Here is a 20,350-nt window from a genome sequence, read left to right as displayed (position 1 = left end):
GTACATAAAGGAGGCCTCGGGGATGGGGTCCACAGGGCCCATAGATGCATGGGTTGGGGGGGGGGGCACACCCATGCATCTATGGGCCCTGTGGACCCCATCCAGGGGATGAGCTCCCCGGGGACCACAGTGGCAGGGGGAGGGAGGCTGCATGCACTCTCCCCTGTATAACAAAAGAAGGACCCAGGGGATGGGGCCCATGGTGTAAGGGAAAAATGAGCCAGAGTGTCAAGTAAACTATAAAATCTATGTACAGACAAACAGACATGAACCTAAACCGATATGCAATGAATATGTCATACAACTAGTAGTGACGTAGGGAAGAAACACCATTCCACACTACTAACATATCGCCCTTATCAGTGATGTCAGATGCAAAGACATCCGCAGTACAAGGGGTGACCCCAGTTATGGTTTTTGATGTTGGACGAGAACCATGACTCCGTTTTTAACTTTTTTCCCTGTGATATCAGAGAATTCGCCTGTCGCTTGGCATAGACAGCTAGGGGTCAGCACGCCAACTTTTGTGAGGGCTCTGCAGGTGGAGAAAAGTTAAGGGGGGGCTGTCAAAAAAGATGTGCTTTCCCATTTGTTACCATTTTGGCTCTCATAAGAATGTCATGCTTTCAGCCCTAACCGCTGAACAAATTTCCAACAAGCTTGGCATGGAAGAAAAACTGTACTCAGCATGCTTTGTTGGTTTTGGTGTAAATGTGTTCGGAGGTTCTGCGATATAAGGAGGTAAACACGTTGTTGAGTGGGCTTTAAAGGGTTAACTCTTTTGCATATTTGGCCTTTGGGATTTATGGATCCTGTGCCAGTTCAGAAATTCAAACAACTAAGGCACCTGATTGGATGAGGGAGCTATTTCTCCTGACTTCCATTTGGGATCTGTGGTTCCGATCTGATTGACTCAGCATGGGAACATTTTTTCTAGTGGCAGCCAGTTCAGAAAGCAGGGCATGGTACCCCAGTCCTGAAAAAACCCCTAGGTTATAGGGTGGGGACCCTCCAAGCCCCCCACACTTCTACTCAGCATGTAGTGAATCCATTTGTTTTGAAAATGAGTCACAAGTTCTTTGGGATCCACAGATCCTCAACACCTAAAATGATGCCTGGGTGCATTGTACTGAGACAAGTACAGCACAAGTTAGCTGCCAAGTTGGGTGTCAAGGACCTCTAGTTCCGAAAAAGGGAGAAGGAATCTAGTGCAGTCTTCATGCCCAGCCAATGCAAATCGAGGGCAAGCTTCCCCAACCTATGCATCCGGTTAGTGGGTTCACGGTTCCATACCTGGAGCTGCAAGCCTTTTTAGGGGCAGCGTGGGTCAGAAAACTTGCCCTAATTTTGTAGTACCCGAGAATGATGGTTGCTTCAGATTCATGGTTTCAAACTAAGACCACATGCATCGAGTTGGAAATTAAGTACATCATTAAAAAACATGAAATCTACACAAAAAACTGTTAAAAGCTGAGTTAGAGTTGTGGCTCAAAAGTGGAAAAACAGAAACCCAGTTAAGGTTATCAATACACACAACACACGCCATAACGTGCACCATAACTGGCAGATTTCAGTTGTTTTCTTGCCTGCTGTTTGAGCCAGAGCCACAACTAACTCCATTTTTAACTGTGGTTTTCAGTGTGTTACATAGTCACTAAAAACAAAGGTTAAAGTGGTATTATAGTTAGGTGAAAGTGTCAGTTTAAACATTTTACATTTTAAAAAAACACTCTGAAATTCACCAGTTACAGAAAACCCACGAAATTATAACTTCTCAGCCACTCAGTGTTGCCATCATGATGTTTGTTGGAAACGGCCCTTTCTGCAGGGTTATCCCCAAACTTTTCTGCCTTTCTCCTATTTTTCTGACCCTCTTTTTCTTGACTTTAGGACTCTGGACACTTTACCCCTGCTGATCAGTGCTAAAGTGTATGTGCTCTCCCCCCTAAAACTTGGTATAATTGGCTTACACCTGTGTGGCTTATTTAATTTACCTGTACGCCCCTTGTAAAGTAGTATACCATGCACCCAGGGCCTGTAAATTAAATGCTACTACTGGGCCTGTAGCACTGACTGCGCCACCCAAAGAAGTATGGACTTGCCAAGTCAAACTACTTTCCAAGGCCTAAACCCCCTTTTTATCATTCCCAAGTCACCCCTAAGGTAGGCCCTAGAAAGCCCTATGAGCTGGGTGCTAAGTATGTAAAAAGTTGGACGTATATTTATATGTGTTTGTAGTAGTGACAAACAGCGTATTTAGTTTTTCACTGCTGTGAGTGCTGCTCCTCTCATAGGTTTGCATTGAGTATTACCTTATATACGTCTAAGTGGTAATTTTTGATCTGTAAAGAGTAGCTTTGGCATGTTTGGTAGATTTGGAATGTTAGTGAGAAATCCTGCTTACTGGTGTAGGTGGATTTTATATTACTATTTTAGAAATGCCACTTTTAGAAAAGTGGACTTTTCTCTGTGCTTATAACTCTGGTGCTTTGCAACCTGACTCCAATCCACATCTGGGCAGAGTGACAGCTCCACTTGGTGCATACTTTCCAGACAGCGACCACACAGGAAGGACTGGGAGAGGTATTTGTATACTTTTGGCTATCCTGGGCTGGGGAGAGGGAGGGTCACACCTTGCATGTGAATAGGCATGTGCAGCCCTCACACAATGGACTAATCACCCCCTACTGATGTCTGGAGACAGGGTTGGGTGGGAAAGGGTTATGTTACACTTCAAAAGGTTCTTTTGAAGTTACACTCTGACATTTTTGGAGTATAAGTGCATAAGTGCAATGCTCTGGCCCCATGATGTTTAGACCAGTTTTGGAATTGGGACTGGACCCCTACCAGAGGGACTGCTGGACTGCACAAAGGACTCATCTGGACTGATCTTCTGTGGTTGCCCTGCTACCAGTGGCTGCTGGGTGGCATAAAGGACCCTCTTGATTGATTTTCTGCTTCTTGCCCTGCTGCCAGCTCCTTTCTTTGACTTTGCATTCCCTAAGACACTGTGGTGATGTAAGGAGGAACTGCCATCCCTGCCATTCTTGTCCTTAATTGGCTGACTTACTGCATGTCTGTGTCCCAAGTGTTCTTCCAGGGACCCAGTGCATGGTGAGCACTGGTTGTAGCCCCTGGCATTGCAATTACAGACCATGGTGAGCAGTTCGTTTTGCTACTTTAGTGGAACAGTGGTAGCGGTTAGTGAGTGCGTTGTGGACTCTCCTCATTCCTGCAGGTACCATGGGGGGATACATCATTAGTTCCAAGCGCACATGGAAAGCGCTACATTACAGTTCTATTTGTGCTCACCAGCGCATGTTGAACACTTTCAAGCAGGGCAGCATGTGTTCTCCCTACACAACGCCCCTTCGTCTCTTCAGCAAGGAGGACCACGATGCACAACAAAGAAGAGAGAAGGGCCGTACCATGGCACCCGTCCCTGCCGAGAAGTAGCACTGCTGACGGTGCAAAGACCCTCCCCCCTGCGAAGCCCTTCCTGCAAGGAAGCACAACCACCAACACCAATGACTACCCCTCCGAAGAAGAACGTGGGTGGATCAGCCTCCTCACTGCGGTCACACCACGAGAATCCCTGGCAGAGTGCCACCCCCTGGCAGTGACGTGGCTGCTGAAACCGACAGTGAAGCGCGCACAACCTAGTGCTTCCCTGGGGCCCAAGCAGGCATCCACTTCCGTAGCTGAGGCTCCTCATAGGTGTTTCTCACTGCCACGACCCGAGCAGGCCCACAAGGGACCCGTGGGGCTGATGTTGCATACTGAGGGTACAAGGGTGTTGTGGCCCCCCCAAAAAGCTCCGGGAGGCAGATGCCGGTGCCTTGATCTGAAGAAGACTTGTGGCACTGCAGCAGGTGTTGTGGTTGTCGTGAGTTTGCGGGCAGCAAGCCGCCGGGAGTAGGGGCTACCCCGAAAACATGGGTCGGTGTATGCTGCCGGTGTATGCTACCCCTCTGCCCCCGTGGGCCGCACCTTGGAGGCTGATTTGTACTGATAGCAACTGCTCCGCACGTCTGCAGGCAGCTGCAACTCTACAGACCTTAGAGGCAGCACAGGGCTTTTCTGCCCTCATGTGAGAAAGGAAAGAGTATGTTAGAGGGAAATCTGTTAATAAAATAAAACAAATCATTTTGACAAAATAATGTAAGTTTAATCGATTTTCAGCTGGGAACAACAGACAGTCTCACATAGAGGCCATGACTGAAGTTCAAAGTTCTGGTTCAAACACCAGAAGCATTTATACTGTAAAAACCACAAAAAACTGTGGTCAAAAGTTCAGCATTTACGTAAGCAACTACAAGCAGTACAGATAAGATAATAAGAAAAGAGGTGCCTCTGGAAAGAAGCACGTGCACTTGTTGGCCTCATGGGAGGGTAAGTTACACTGACATCATTCACCATATCTATCTTTCTGCACAACAAGAGTTTATATGTTGCGTGTTGCTCATGGTAGCCCTGCCTTTTGCAAATGCTTCTCTGACCCTTACACAGTTCCCCTTACCACGATATGAATGACTTGTGGTTTTTAGGACCCTTGTGCTAAGGCAGGATACATCCTTTTGTTCCACCCTGTTCGTGCTAAGTGAACATTTTTAAAGCAACAGTTGGTGCAGCTTTAAAGAAAAACTCCCATTCTAATGTGGCTTGGGCCTCTTGTGTTTCAGCACAGCTAACTTAACAATGCAGCATTTGTATAAGTTTCCTAAGTAATAAGTGTTTGTCCTAAATATGACCTGCCTTTTCTATTGAACCCACAGTCTGTCTTTTTTAACATGTCATGTATTAAGTCTTTCACTACTTACATTGGTTTACAACTATCTCTAGCCTAAAATGTTTGTATTAGGAACTTATGTTTGTTTGTATGTGATGTATTCCTATTCTTCCTACATCAAGTATTGTGACGGATAATATGCATTTCACGCACCATGTATATGGTCCATGGCCCCCGTTCCATGCCTGCTACCCGCATACAATTAGTCTCAGAAGCCTACAGTGAACCTGCTAATAGGAGTGCAGGGGTCACTATATCCCTGAGGGTTTCTTGTTCCTGATGGGTTTGCTGCGATGTTTGGGGTATTATCTACCACAGTGATGTCTTCATGATAATTGTTTCCCCGCCAACCTAACAGCTTCATGTAATGTACTACGGTCATGGTATATTTTTGTTTTGTTTTTAACTACCCAGGGTAGTGAGTACGAATTCTTATGACTACATAGTGTGCACAATAGTAAGGTTTCATGATGTTTTCCTTCTGCACACACTGTAATGTAAGACAGGTATCTATTTGGCAAGGTAATAACTGACTTAGGACATGCTTGGTCTATGATATATGGATTTACAATATAAGACATATTTTTTCATATATCTGTGTGCAGTCTCTGGTTTGTAGTGTAGTTATTGTGTCACGGTGTGAGTGTGTTGCGCAAATGCTTTACACATGACCTCTGAGAATAAGCTTGACCGCTCTGTACCAACGTACCGGGAGTGAGCACAGGTTATCTTTGGTGTGTAACTTACTCACCTTGACTAGAGTGGTGGGTTCTGCCTGGCTGAGGTGCCCACCCTAGCCAACCAGAAACCCCACTTATAGCAACGTCATTTCAGTTTCATCAGTGATGTTATCAATGATGTTATAGAACATGTCATGAGTGTTGTAATATATGAGGTCATAAGCAGCGCATGGCGAGGGCGCATGGTAAAGCTATAGTCTGGAGCGTGAGTGGTGCCTGTGTGAGTGAAGCAGCAGTGTGAGTGCAGAGTCAATGATCTGCCTGTGAGTGTAGGGCGATTGGTGTGTGACTGAAGCAGCAATGCTGTGCTTTTGTGAGTGCAGAAAGATTGATGCGAGTGTAGGATGAGCATTGTGGTTAGGTCAATGCAGAGTTAGCAGTGTGCTTGTATCAGTGCAGTGAGCAGTGTGTCAGCGCAGGGTGGGCAGTGTGCTTGTGTCAGCGCAGGGTGGGCAGTGTGGTTGTGTCTGTGCAGGATGAGCAGTGTGCTTGCGTCAGTGGAGGGTGAGGGATGTGCTTGTGTCAGTGCAGAGTGAGTGGTGGGCCAGTGTCAGTGCTCGGAGAGCAGTGTGCTTGTGTCATTGTCAGGTGTGCAGTGTGCTTGTGTCAGTGCCGGGTGCGCAGCTGCTTGTGTCAGCGCAGGATAAGCAGTGTGCTTGTGTCAGTGCAGGGTGAGCAGTGCGCTTGTGTGAGTGCAGTGAGCAGTGTGCTTGTGCCAGTGCAGGGTGAGCAGTGTGCTTGTGTGAGTGCAGTGAGCAGTATGCATGTGTCAGTGCAGTGAGCAGTATGCCAGCACAGGGTGAGCAGTGTGCTTGTTTCAGTGCAGGTTGGGCAGTGTGCCTGTATCAGTGCAGTGTGCTTGTGTCAGTGCAGTGAGCAGTGTGTCAGCAGAGGGTCAGCGGTGTGCTTGTGTTAGGGCAGGGTGAGCAGTGTGCTTGTGTCACTTCAGTGAGCAGTGTGCTGTGTCAGCGCAGGGTGAGCGGTGTCCTTGTGTCAGCGCAGGTTGAGCGGTGTGCTTGTGTCAGCGCAGGATGAGCAGTGTGCTTGTGTCAGTGGCAGGTGTGCTTGTGTTGGTGCAGTGAGCAGTGTGTGTGTCTGACCGTACAGGGTGAGCAGTGTGCTTGTACCCGTGCAGGATGAGCAGTGTGCCCTTGTGTCAGTGCGGGGTGAGCGGTGTGCTTGTATCAGTGCTGGGTGTGCAGTGTGCCTGTGTTAGTGCAGAATCAGTGGTATGTTTGTGTTGGTGCAGGATGAGCGGCAGTGCAGGTTGAGCAGTGTACTTGTGTCGTGCAGTGAGCAGTGTATGTATCTGACCGTGCAGGGCGAGCAGTGTGCTTGTGTCAGTGCGGGGCGAGCAGTGTGCTTGTGTCAGTGCAGGGTGAGCAGTGTGCTTGTGTCAGTACAGGACAAGCAGTGGGCTTGTGTCAGTGCAGTGAGCAGTGGGCTTGTGTCGGTACAGGGTGAGCGGTTTGTCTTTGTCAGTGCAGGATGAGCGGTGTGCCTGTGTCAGTGGAGGGTGAGCAGTGTGCCTGTGTCAGTGCAGCGTGAGCGTGTGTGTGTCAGTGCAGGGTGAACTGTGTGCTTGCGTCAGTGCAGTGAGCAGTGTGCTTGTGCCAGTACCAGGTGAGCGGTGTGGTTGCATCAGTGGAGGGTGAGCGGTGTGCTGGTGTCAGCGCAGGATGAGCAGTTTGCCTGTGTCAGTGCAGGGTGAGCGGTGTGCTGGTGTCGGTGCAGTGAGCAATCTGTCTGACAGTGCAGGGTGAGCAGTGTGAGTGTGTAGGTGCAAGGTGAGCAGTTTGCCTATGTCAGTGCAGGGTGAATGGTGTGCTTGCCCCAGTGCTGGGTGGACAGTGTGCTTGCATCGGTGCCGGGTGAGCTGTGTGCTTGTGTCCGTGCAGTGAGCAGTCTGGCTGACAGTGCAGGGAGAGCAGTGTGCGTGTGTTGGGCAGGGTGAGCAGTGTACATGTGTCGGGGCAGGGTGGGCAGTGTGCTTGCATCGCTGCTGGGTGAGCGGTGTGCTTGCGTCAGTGGAGGGTGAGCGGTGTGCCTGTGTCAGTGCCGAATGATCGGTGTGCCTGTCAGTGCAGGGTGAAAGGTGTGCTTGTGTCCGTGCAGTGAGCAGTCTGGCAGACAGTGCAGGGAGAGCAGTGTGCGTGTGTCGGGCAGGGTGAGCAGTGTACATGTGTCGGGGCAGGGTGGGCAGTGTGCTTGCATCGCTGCTGGGTGAGCTGTGTGCTTGCGTCAGTGGAGGGTGAGCGGTGTGCCTGTGTCAGTGCAGAATGAGCGGTGTGCCTGTCAGTGCAGGGTGAAAGGTGTGCTTGTGTCCGTGCAGTGAGCAGTCTGGCTGACAGTGCAGGGAGAGCAGTGTGCGTGTGTCGGGCAGAGTGAGCACTGTACATGTGTCGGGGCAGGGTGGGCAGTGTGCTTGCATCGCTGCTGGGTGAGCGGTGTGCTTGCGTCAGTGGAGGGTTGAGCGGTGTGCCTGTGTCAGTGCAGAATGAGCGGTGTGCCTGTCAGTGCAGGGTGAAAGGTGTGCTTGTGTCCGTGCAGTGAGCAGTCTGTCTGACAGTGCAGGGAGAGCAGTGTGCGTGTGTCGGGGCAGGGTGAGCAGTTTACGTGTGTTGCGGCAGGGTGATAGGTGTGCTTGTGCCAAAACAAGCGGTGTGGAAGCTGTCAGCCTGACCTCCTCAGCCAGCTGGCAGCTCCTCACCAAAACCTGAAAAGTAAAGGTGATTTGTGGCAGCCTAAAACATGACACTCTGGCTCCTCAGGGAAGTCGTGGTCACAGATCTATCCGTTCTCTCAGTTACACAACATCTCACACAGGCAAAGGTTCATAAAGAGATGCAGGACGTGTTTCAATGTATTTATTGAAATGACTGCATTCTATGATAAAAAACACGATCTGCGATTATTAGGAGGATGAAACATGACACAGTGATGATTGTGACATTTAGGGTAAATCAGATACATTGTCCCAATATCCTGGAATAAAGGTGTCTAAGAATTCTTACCTGTAGGAAGCTGGGCTGGTGTGTGGTGACCACCTATGGTGTTATCACCTTATACCAGGTCCAGGTGTCCCCTATTAGTGAGGTGTAGGCAGTGCCTAGAAGCCAGGCTCTCTAGAGGTAGCTGTGGATGAGCAGCCAAGACGTATCTAGGAGACATGCAAAGCTTATGCATTACCACGTATAGCCATACAGCACTTACACATATGAAAGAACCACACAGTGTTAGAAAAATAAAGCTACTTTACTATGGTAACAGAAATACCAAAATACTATGTAGGCAGTAACCCAATTGGAGGTAAGTAAAATCACACTGTTATATGTACATTAGAAGTCATGAATTTGCATAAAAAGGCAATGGAAAACAGTGAAGGCAATAGACAATACTGAAGGCCTGGGGGGACCAAACCATATGCCAAGAAAGTGCAATGCGAAAGGCAGTCTCCCACCCAAGGAAGTGGAATCGGTAGAGGGGAGCTGTAGGAACTAGGAACCCCAAAAGGTAAGTACCAGAGTGCCCCCCAGCGACCAGGAGAAAAGAGGTAAGTAACTGTTTCTCCCCAAACCCACCAATAGGACTTCAAAGAAGGATATTGCGAGACCCAGACAAAACTGCAAGAAACCAAAGGTGGATCCTGGAAGAGGAAGGCCTGGAAAAGAAAGGGACGAAGTCCAGTTCACGCTGGAGTGTCCGGTGGTGGCAGGAGCCACTACCCACTTGTCTTTGGATGGAGGACCAGGCCAACAGTGAACGAAGACAGTCAGCAGTGCAGCACCGGAGCAGCTGAAGAGTTCCTGAAGTGATGCAGTCGACGTCCCACGCCGGAAGAAGGATTGCAGTTGACCAGTGGTGTGGAAAAACCACCAACAAGCCTCGGCAAAGACAAATGTCATTGGAGAAGAGAAGCGAAGCTGCCGGGGACCAGCCAGGTCCAGGGGAACTCAACCCATGGAGGGGAGTCCCGGCAGACCCTCAGCAGTGAGGAGAGTCACAGGGAGAGGAGGGGGCAGACCCCACAGGCGACCCACAGCAGCAAGCACAGGAGTCGAGGTGAGGCCCATGCAGCAAACCTAGAAAGGAGTCCCACACTGCAGGAGTAACATGCAGAGGGCTGTGTGTCGCAGGTAAGAGTGCTGGGGCTACACGGAGTCTGAACATCCCTTGGAGGAGATGCCAACAATCCTTGGTACGTGGTGCACGAGGGTACTGTTCTGCATGGAGAGGCAAGGACTTACTGTCTCCAAAGTTGGACAACTGGTAGAGAGGGCCAAGGGGACCACTCCAGACCACCACCCGTGATGCAGGATCCAGGCTGCTCTGGAGGAGAGGAGATCCACGCAGCCGGTCATCGTTGCAGTTGGTGCCTGAGGATGCAGGGGAGTGATTCCTTCACTCCAAGGGAGATTCCTTCTTGCTTCTTGTGCAGGCTGAAGACTCATCGCCCCCAGAGGATGCACAGCCGGGGAAATGTTACAGTTGCTGGAAGGAGCCGGAAAAACAATGCTGCAGAGCGAAGTTGTTGCTGGAGCTGCAAATTGTAGGTTCATGTGAAGTCTAGTTGCAGTTCCAGTGGCCACAAGTCAAAGTAATCGTTGTAGCGGAGTGATGCTGGAGTCTTGCACATCGAATCTAAGGACCCACTCAAGAGCGAGACCCTAAATACCCCTGAAAGGGGGATTGGTCACCTATCAGGAGAGGGCTGTGACATCACCTGTCTGACCTGGCCACTCAGATGCTCCCAGAGGCCTCTGCCCACCTTGGATTCAAGATGGCAGAATCAAGTGGCCACCTGGAGGAGTTCTGAGCACAACCCCTGGGGTGGTGATGGACTGGGGAGTGGTTACTCCCCTTTCTATTGTCCAGTTTTGCGCCCGAACTGGTGTAGACTGGTTTATGCAAGAACTGCACCAAATGTGCCCTTCAAAGCATACCAGTGGCTTGGGAAGGCTACCCCTCCCAAGCCATGTAACACATATTTCCAAAGGGAAAGGGTATTACCCTTCCTCTCCCAAAGGAAATCCATTGTTCTGCCTTCCTGGGCTTGAGCTGGTCAAGCAGCAGGAGGGCAGAAACCCATCTAAGGGGTGGCAGCAGCGTGGGCTGCCCGGAAACCCCCCAGAAAGCAATGCTGGGTGTTCTCTAAGGAGCCCCCCAAGTACATGGAATCATACAACCAATACTGGCAACAGTATTGGGGTATGATTCAGACATTTTCTATACCAAACATGCCTAGGTTCGTATTTACTATTATGTAGCTGGACATAGGTAGTGACCTATGTCCATTACACGCGTAAAATAGCGAAGTACAGGAAAATGGGCCTGAAGTTCGTAGGGGCACCTCTGCTTATGCAGGGGTGCCCTCACACGCAGGTACCTGCACCCTGCCCTCTGGGATAGAAGGGCCTACCATAGGGGTGACCTACAGTAACCTGGCCTGTAGTGAAAGGGTGCATGCACCTTTTCATGCAGGCTGCAACGGCAGGCCTGCAGACACATTTAACATGGGCTCCTATGGGTGGCATAATACATTCCATGGGGAACCCCTGGTGCCCCAGTGCCCTGGGTACCATATACTAGGGACTTATATGGGGGCACCAGTATGCCAAATGTGGAGTGTGTGAAGTCCGAAGCAACCACATTTAGATGGAGAGAGCACAGTCACTGGGGTCCTGGTTAGCAGGATCCCAATGAACACAGTCAAAACACACTGACAGCAGGCAAAAAGTGGGGGTAACCATGCTAAAAAGAGGGTACTTTCCTACACTACCTACATCCTATTCTCTAACATGAGAGAGTAGCAGTGTTAGCCTTTTCTGCCCTCGCCAGTTTTATTGGAGGAGACCCAACCCCATACCCGAGACACAGGCCATGGTCTTGCCTCTTGCTCTGCTTGGCAGTCCTCCCGATTGGCTGGAAAGACACAGCCAAGATCAGCAAAGTTGCGGAAAAGGGGCAAACAGCATAACGTGGCTTCTCTGGCTCGAATGTCCTTTCTAACCTCCATTGGCCTGTGTGTTGTTTTTTATAACAAAATATGTTGTGTTCTGAGAACAAGCCTGTTGTGATTGTGTGTCTATGGTTAGTTTCTGACTTCCTACTCATATAGTGGCAATACTTAGGAAACTGTCATGTAAAAATATAACAGCCTTGAGCAAAGCACAGAACGAAACGCACACAAAGGACAGAGAAATGTAGAACACAAACAGAATGTGTTTTGTTAACAATGGCAGCTGATAAAACATAAAAGCTACAAGTTGAAAAGCTAGCTGTGTTAAAATATAATAAAATGAATACAAGCAAATAAAATGTGTGCAGGCCAAAATATGGGTGCCCAATCTAGGCGCTAAAAGTTGAACCCACAACAGTTTCAGTGTATATTGTGAGTGCAGGGTCAGGCGTATGTCTGTATAACGTCACAAGACAAGATTTGTGGCAACACAAGATGGTACAAACACTTCCTTAGTAGAAGCTAAGAGTGGTCATAGCAAGGAGATCTCTCTTCTGGTTGGGTCTGTCTGAAATGTGTAAGAGTCAATGTGGAGTCCTTGAAAAGGAAACAGTAATGCGTCTCAGAGCATGACGCTATGGGTATTTATTGGGAGACATTAGCAATGGGAATATGCAGTTATTAAGCAAATGAGGAATGTAATCTAAAGCTGTTTTGCTGATTAATTTGTGTCTCAATTGTGTTTCAGTACAAGAAAGACTGCTGATAAATATGAAGACAACGACCGATCCTAAGGATTACATGAAAAAGACCTACAGTCGCGGTTGTTTTTCTTGGGAAGCAAAACTAATAATGATATTTAAGAGCTGCTCAGTGGAAACTCAATTCTTGGAGCCATTTGGAGCACACAGCTAAAGACTTTGAAAAATGAAGAAACTGTCCTAAAAGTTGCCTCTCCATGGGGGACCCATAAGGGTGACCCGTACTGGTGAATACCCTTATATACCGCTCTACACGGCTAGCGCAGATGGACTTGGGTGACGAGCAGTGAGTGCGAGAAGAATATGCCGCGTTGTTTCCGTTGTTCCTGGCACTTCTGTACTACATTGACTCACAATTGTGTGATATCTGAATTCAAACCAACAAGGAGACAGAGATGTCTTTATAGTCGAAGCATTTGGCCAACGTGAAGAAACCTGGAAGTGGACAGAGCAAGTTAACATAATGAATGAGGAACCTGCTTTAGATACTGTTCAGTCACCGCCGTCAAGCAAAGGTGGAAACATGTATGTATGCACCAGATGCGGAGACTCTTTCAGTTCTTCCTCGTCCCTTCTCAAGCACCAGGATATGCACCGGAGAGAGAAGCCCTTTCAGTGTTCAGAATGTGACAAGTCTTTCCTGCGCTCAGCCCACCTCATCAGGCACCAACAACTGCACATAGGCGACAAACCGTACACATGCAATGAATGTGGGAAGAGCTGCAGTGTGTCGTCAGACCTCATCAGGCATCAGCAGACGCACACAGGTGAACGGCCCTATAAATGCGAAGAGTGTGGAGAAAGTTTCACCCACACATCCACTCTCTTCAGACACCAGTTCACACACTCCGGTGAGAGACCGTTCAAGTGTGCGGACTGTGGGAAGGGTTTCATCCAGTCGTCAGACTTAATGAAGCACCGCATAGTTCACACTGGAGAAAAACCCTTTGCATGCATTGAGTGTGGCAAAACATTTGGTCGTACAGCACACCTTCGTAAACACCTGCAAGTCCATGCCAATTGTTTTAGCCAAGCAGCTCAGCAGCAGCTTAATGTGCAAGACAAGACATATGTGTGTGGTGACTGTGGGATGATTTGCAGTAAGCCACATACGCTTCGCCTGCACCGCCTTGTTCATACGAGAGGGAAACCTTTTAAATGTAGTGAATGTGGAAAGAGTTTCAGTAAATCCACTGCTTTACTCTCCCACCAACAGATACACTCCGGAGAGAAACCATACGTTTGTTGTGAGTGTGGGAAGAGTTTTAGTCAACCAGAAGGGTTACATATACACCAAAGAAAACACACTAGTGAAAAGCCTTATGCATGCAGTGAGTGTGGGAAACGTTTTTATCAGTCATCTGCACTGGTGCGACATGAACGCCTACACACAGGAGAGAAACCATACAAATGCGCGGAGTGTGGTAAGGGATTCATTCATTCAACTGCGTTTATGAAACACCAAAAGTCACACAAGGGAGAGAGTCCGTATTCATGTAGTGTGTGTGGGAAAACTTTCAGTCATTCAGCAACCCTGATTTCACACCAGCTGGTGCACACAGGTGAGAAACCCTTCTCTTGTGATGAATGTGGAAAGAGGTTCAGATTGTCGCAGTCGCTTGTCCTACACCAACGTTTACATACGGGCGAGAAACCATACATATGTAGCTATTGCGAGAAGAGTTTCACTCAGACATCAATACTCATGAGGCACATGAAAACCCACACTGGAGAGAGACCATATGCATGCAATGTGTGTGGGAAGGGCTTTAATCGCTCGGGTACCCTAGTCAAACACATGCGAACACACACTGGAGATCGGCCATATCCCTGCCTTGAATGTGGGAAGAGTTTCACGGTGTCATCGGCTTTGGCGAGACATAAGCGCATCCATACGGGGGAGAAGCCCCATGCGTGTCATGAATGCGGGAAGGGGTTTATTGACAAGGGTGCTCTGAATGTACACAAACGTCAACACACGGGAGAAAAGCCGCACACATGCACTGACTGCGGCAAGCAGTTCAGCCAGTCTCAGCAGTTGGGCATACACAAGCGCATACACACCGGAGAAAAGCCGTTTATGTGTGGCGTATGTGGAAAGGGGTTCATCCAGTCAACCGTGATGATCAGGCACCAGCAGAGACATGCCACGAGCTAGGAAGCCCACTGCTGCCATCACTTGAGTTCAGGTGGCACCATCACTGAGAGAGACCCCTGAGGGTGTCATGAAGGCTGGATCAGGGGCGTCAGCAGCAGGATGCCCAGGACCATGAAGATGGACCTGCCAGGGCTGACGTTCAAGGAATCCAGAGTAAACCTCAAGTGACCCTCAGCGGGAAGGAGTCTGACCAGAGGCTTGTGCCGGAGTTGTCTTCCATTATTATTTTACATAAACGCAAAAATCTGTGTACGAATGTGAGTTAATACGAAGATGGTTACTACCAGGAACATCTGCTGTACCCTTGGATGCAAATGCACCGGTCCTGAGCCATTTCACATCCACCAGTAAACTGTATACATTATGAAGTGATTTACAAAAGCCAGCAACAATATGAGGGGCCGAAAACGAGTCACAATTACAGTCGCCCTTAAAAGTGGAAACAAGTCAACTAGTACAAGGTTGATTATATTGTTGGAAAAAATATAACGCAAAGCTAAATGTGAAACTCTGATTGTGTCAGGAAAGTGAACTGCTCAAAGTAGTCTTTCAAGCTTAATGTGAAAAATGTCTCAAAGACAGTATTGCACTTTTTATCTGGCTATGACGTGCTCATGGCAGACAGATTGTATACCAAGTAGCCAGAGTTGTTCTTGGGCGAAACTAAACACTTCAGCGCTTGACTAAAAGAAATGTTGTGCAATGGCCACAGTTTTAAAGGAGCACATTATGTGTTGTGTAGAGGGGGTACCTCTGTGCCAGCTGCTTGAATAGTATAAACTGAATCTAGGGAAGACTGACGAATACAGACAGCTGTTTTGAGAACCAGGCGTGTTGTAGATGTTCTCAACAACTCAGTGACAGAAAATGGTGTAACCAAGGTGATGCGATCAAAATGAGAAAATGTGGGGCCAGCCAGCAGAAATCGTGGCAACAAACAGTTGAAGATTTTGTTCAGCTCCTTCCCCCCAATGTCTGCAACTGTGAATCAGAAGAGACATTAGAACATTTCTTTGGTGCAATGATGTTATGGTAAGGAGCATGTCATTAATTTAAGACAATAGGACTGTAGAACATTGTTTCTACAGTTTGACCCACTGTTAATGTCATTCATGACCTATGTAAAGGAAAGAATTCTAACTGCAGACACTAAGCCAGAGGGAGAGACATCTAGTCTTTACGTTAAATGTAGGGTGAGGTTCCTCTGGTTGTCTCCCCTAACCAGACACCAGTTCAGCACTTTAAACGCAAAAAAGAAGATTCCTGAAATAACAGGCAGTTCTGTTAGAAAATACACAGAAGATACATGAATCTGAATAGCTTCACCTGTATCACAATACTTCAGAAACAATAAAACATGGATCGAAAGCTATAACACACAACATGTAAGCTGCCAGCTAGACGAAAAAAAGCTGTACAGTATTTGACTGAACTGATGAACATTGAAGATGCGTGGATTTCTTCTGATGCACTGAACTTCTTCTGAGGGAAAAAGGCCTCTTGAACTGTGGGTACTCTGAGCATCCTCAGCCCTGCAGGCACTCCCCGCGGGTTGCTCAGAGCCAGTCCCTCTAGGCCTTGGGCTGTACACAGAACCTCTTGAGTGCAGGATGTCGCAGGGTCCAGGAAGCCATGGTGACTACAAGATGGAGTTACCGTCCCTTACCCTGTATGCTCTAACACATTCTGGGAATCCTGCCACTGCGTGCGTTGCTCGGTTGACTGCATAACCTCTAGGAGCTGCGAGAAGAGCAGAAAAAGAGTTGATCCTTATCCTGTACATGCACGGTGAGCCTGCTTTATATGTAGGATTTAGAGATGACCGAGAGGATCGTGGTTCGTGTAACGAGATCAGATACATCTTTTCACTTTTCTGCAGGTCCCTCTAGTCATAGTGGTAGAGGGTCTACCTGGATAGACGTGAGTGAGGACCTTCAGATTGATGCCCTCTTTTCACTGGAATGGGTACTTGTGTCTGGTAGCCTCCTCTAAGATCCCTTTTTTCATGGACCAGCAAAGGCTGGTCTCACTTCTAGGCTCCATTCATTCTAGTTCTGGATAGGTCTTTCTCTAGGACGCCAGCCTCTCTTTGTTTGGCTTGTGTTGTCCTTCTTGCACCAAGGGCATTGAGACCACCTTATGTTTAAATTTTACTGATTTTTTTGTTGAGAAAGGGAATAACAGTCACTGCTAGGCAGTACATTGATATGTCTCTGAACTCTCCCTCTTAGACCCATCTTTTTTCATCTGGATCTTGTGCAACCCAAATGTACACAATTGACAATGGAAAAGCTTTCCCGTGACCAGGGATCCCTGAGTCATGATCTTGGTCTGAACTAGTTATTTATACAAGGACCTGAGGACATTCAGTCTGCAGTGTTGTGACACTACATGGTCACGGACACCTTGGTGCCTTCAAATATTCTAATCTTTACTATGAACACTGTGTCCCACACATGATTACTGATAGCTTGAAATCATTGGTCATCAGGGTGGAGCACAGCTACTGTGGGGTCTCCATCACCAGGCGAGACGGACACCAGGACCCGAGGCCTATCGGAAAAAGATATCATGATTCTTTGTGAACAATCTCGTCTTCGTGAACAGTCCTTCTTCGTGAACAGTCCCTTCTTTGTGAACAATCTCGTCTTCGTGATCAATCTCTTCATGAACAGTCTCTTCTTCATGAACAGTCTTTTCATGAGCAATCTCTCCTTCTTGAGCAAACTCTTCATGAACAGTCTCTTCTTCATGAACATTCTCTTCTTCATGTTCAGTCTCTTCTCCAGGAGCAGTCTTTCTTCTTGGTGAACAGTCTTTTCTTCATGGACAATCTCTTCATGAACAGTCTCCCCTTCGTGAACAGTCTCTTCTTCGTGAACAATATCTTCTTGAACAGTGTTTTCTTCATGTACAATCTGTTCTTGAACAGCCCCTTCTTCTTGAGCAGTCCCCTTTTCTTCATGGATAATCTCTTCATGAGCAGTCCCTTACTCACGGACAATCTCTTCTTCATGAGCAGTCTCTTCTTCATGAACAGTCTCCTCTTCGTGAACAGTCTCCTCTTCGTGAACAGTCTCTTCTTCATGAACAATCTATTCATGAACAGTCTCTTCGTGAACAGTCTCCTCCTCGTGAACAGTCTCTTTGTGAACAGTCTCTTCGTGAACAGTCTCCTCTTCATGAGCAGTCTCCTCTTCATGAACAATCTCTTGGTGAACAGTCTCCTCTTCGTGAACAGTCTCCTCTTCGTGAACAGTCTCTTCTTCATGAACAATCTCTTTGTGAACAGTCTCTTCGTGAACAGTCTCCTCTTCGTGAGCAGTCTCTTCTTCGTGAACAGTCTCTTCGTGAGCAGTCTCTTCTTCGTGAGCAGTCTCTTCTTCGTGAACAATCTCTTCATGAGCAGTCTCCTCTTCATGAGCAGTCTCTTCTTCGTGAACAATCTCTTCATGAGCAGTCTCCTCTTCATGAGCAGTCTCTTCTTCATGAGCAGTCTCTACTTCGTGAACAATCTCTTCATGAGCAGTCTCCGCTTCATGAGCAGTCTCTTCTTCACGAACAATCTCTTGGTGAACAGTCTCTCTTCGTGAACAGTCTCTTCTTCATGAACAATCTCTTCGTGAACAGTCTCCTCTTCATGAACAGTCTCTTCGTGAACACTCTCCTCTTTGTGAGCAGTCTCCTCTTCGTGAGCAGTCTCCTCTTCGTGAACAATCTCTTCATGAGCAGTCTCTTCTTCGTGAACAATCTCTTCATGAGCAGTCTCCTCTTCGTGAGCAGTCTCTTCTTCATGAGCAGTCTCTTCGTGAACAGTCTCCTCTTCATGAACAATCTCTTCGTGAACAGTCTCCTCTTTATGAACAATCTCTTCGTGAATAATCTCTTCATGAATAATCTCTTGGTGAACAATCTCTTCTTCATGAACTATCTCTTCATGAACAGTCTCTTCTTCGTGAACAGTCTCTTCGTGAACAGTCTCCTCTTCGTGAGCAGTCTCTTCTTCGTGAACAATCTCTTCATGAGCAGTCTCTTCTTCATGAACAATCTCTTCATGAGCAGTCTCTTCTTCATGAACAATCTCTTCGTGAACAGTCTCCTCTTCATGAACAATCTCTTCGTAAACAGTCTCCTCTTCGTGAACAGTCTCTTCGTGAAAAGTCTCCTTTCATGAACAATCTCTTCGTGAACAGTCTCCTCTTTGTGAACAGTCTCTTCGTGAACAGTCTCTTCGTGAACAGTCTCCTCTTCGTGAGCAGTCTCTTCTTTGTGAACAATCTCTTCATGAGCAGTCTCTTCTTCATGAGCAGTCTCTTCTTCATGAACAATCTCTTTGTGAACAATCTCTTCGTAAACAGTCTCCTCTTTGTGAACAGTCTCTTCGTTAAAAGTCTCCTCTTCATGAACAATCTCTTCGTGAACAGTCTCCTCTTCATGAACAATCTCTTCGTGAACAGTCTCCTCTTCGTGAACAATCTCTTCGTGAACAGTCTCCTCTTCATGAACAATCTTTTTGTGAACAATCTCTTTGTGAACAGTCTCCTCTTCGTGAACAGTCTCTTTGTGAACAGTCTCCTCTTCGTGAACAATCTCTTCGTGAACAATCTCTTCGTGAACAGTCTCCTCTTCGTGAACAATCTCTTCGTGAACAATCTCTTCGTGAACAGTCTCCTCTTCATGAACAATCTCTTCGTGAACAATCTCTTCGTGAACAGTCTCCTCTATGTGAACAGTCTCTTTGTGAACAGTCTCCTCTTTGTGAACAATGCCCGCAGGAGGCTTCCCGTCAAGGTACCAATGAACAGATCAATTTTACTGTGGACAGTGTTTCCTAGGTGGATTAGTAAGGCCTGTTTTGTTGAAACATTTTGTTTGGGAATCAGGAAGCAGAAGCATGTTATTAGTTTCTGTTGAGGTTGTCTTGGAAGAAATATGTACTATTTGATCGTGTTGTGTTACGTTGTGTAACACTGTTGTGGTAGCTAGTTTTGAGTTACTTTTTTCTGTTAATGTGAACTGTGACAGAGGAATCCTGAAATGGTCTCAATGGAAGTAGGAACCACTAATAAAGCCCATGGCCACCCACAAATCGTCTGATTCTCTGAGCCCCGTCCTTCAGCACTTGGCCCTCCCTGGAGTCAGGAGACCATCTATGCACCTGCTAACAACTTAATTTGTCTTGCCAATGAAATTCTATGGTGCAAAAGAACTAGAGGAGGATTCTGCAAGACCCCCTCCAACGAGTGCATTCATCTCTTGACACGAGTCAGTATGTCTCAGGCGCACGAGGTTATGGAGCTTCAGAACACTTTGTCAAGATTCAGCCTCAAGTCATTGTCTTTCTTTAAAAGGAAACCTCATAACACCAATTCAAAAGCCATGTAAATGTATTCAGAGTTAAGAGCTCATGTAAACAATTGTGAAACAATAGTAGGAATGATAGCAAATAAAGCTTCTAGTTCAAACATCTTAAGAACGTGCGCTTTCTGCTGCTTCTATAAATACTATTGATGCAAGCGCGCACCCCGATTATAACGCACATATTTATCAGAGATTTCAACTATTTCTTCCGTAGTCACGTTTGACTAGATACAGTTATAAGGTAAAATGCATCATTTAACCATCTAAATACATAACTTGGGGCTTTAAGTTTAAAGCTGTGTATAATCAGAGCCTTGACCGCACAATGGCTTTTGGGTCTGTACAAACCTGTGGTTCAGTATCTTGTTCCCAAATCACAAAATAGGTTTCTGAATAGACAACAAATAGCAGATTGGAAGGGATGTGTTTGTGGCAACCCTTCCCAATTGCAAATCCTTAAAGTATTCGGTGCATGCTAATTATGGAAAACTGGTTACGCTTGAAAACCTGTTTTGATGGAAATGTACGTTGAAGTTCCTGTTGCTTCTAGTGCCGGGTTTAGATATCTGTGAGCAGACTCAG

The 20,350-nt window shown here is 47.3% G+C and overlaps 2 protein-coding genes across 3 annotated transcripts in view; one reads left to right on the top strand and one right to left on the bottom strand.

Annotated features, from left to right (window-relative positions):
- Positions 1-20,013, top strand: part of LOC138246523 (zinc finger protein 420-like) — an 82,277-nt gene extending 62,264 nt beyond the window's left edge. For both annotated transcript variants that reach the window (XM_069201217.1, XM_069201294.1), the window contains exon 2: positions 12,237-20,013. In XM_069201217.1, the coding sequence (XP_069057318.1) occupies positions 12,713-14,407 (1,695 nt within the window). In that variant the 5' untranslated portion in view covers positions 12,237-12,712 and the 3' untranslated portion in view covers positions 14,408-20,013. The remainder of the gene's footprint in view (positions 1-12,236) is intronic.
- LOC138291575 (uncharacterized) overlaps positions 1-20,350 on the bottom strand; it is a 649,831-nt gene that overhangs the window by 420,528 nt on the left and 208,953 nt on the right. Inside the window, exons 8-12 of the mRNA XM_069230320.1 lie at positions 18,617-19,186; positions 17,967-18,572; positions 17,515-17,922; positions 16,932-17,379; positions 16,074-16,147 (exon numbers count right to left, since the gene is read on the bottom strand). Coding sequence (XP_069086421.1) covers positions 16,074-16,147; positions 16,932-17,379; positions 17,515-17,922; positions 17,967-18,572; positions 18,617-19,186 — 2,106 coding nt within the window. The remainder of the gene's footprint in view (positions 1-16,073; positions 16,148-16,931; positions 17,380-17,514; positions 17,923-17,966; positions 18,573-18,616; positions 19,187-20,350) is intronic.

The sequence above is a fragment of the Pleurodeles waltl genome, chromosome 1_1 (assembly GCF_031143425.1).
Source record: "Pleurodeles waltl isolate 20211129_DDA chromosome 1_1, aPleWal1.hap1.20221129, whole genome shotgun sequence".
Lineage (NCBI taxonomy): Eukaryota > Metazoa > Chordata > Amphibia > Caudata > Salamandridae > Pleurodeles > Pleurodeles waltl.
This window is presented reverse-complemented; position numbering and strand designations above follow the sequence as displayed.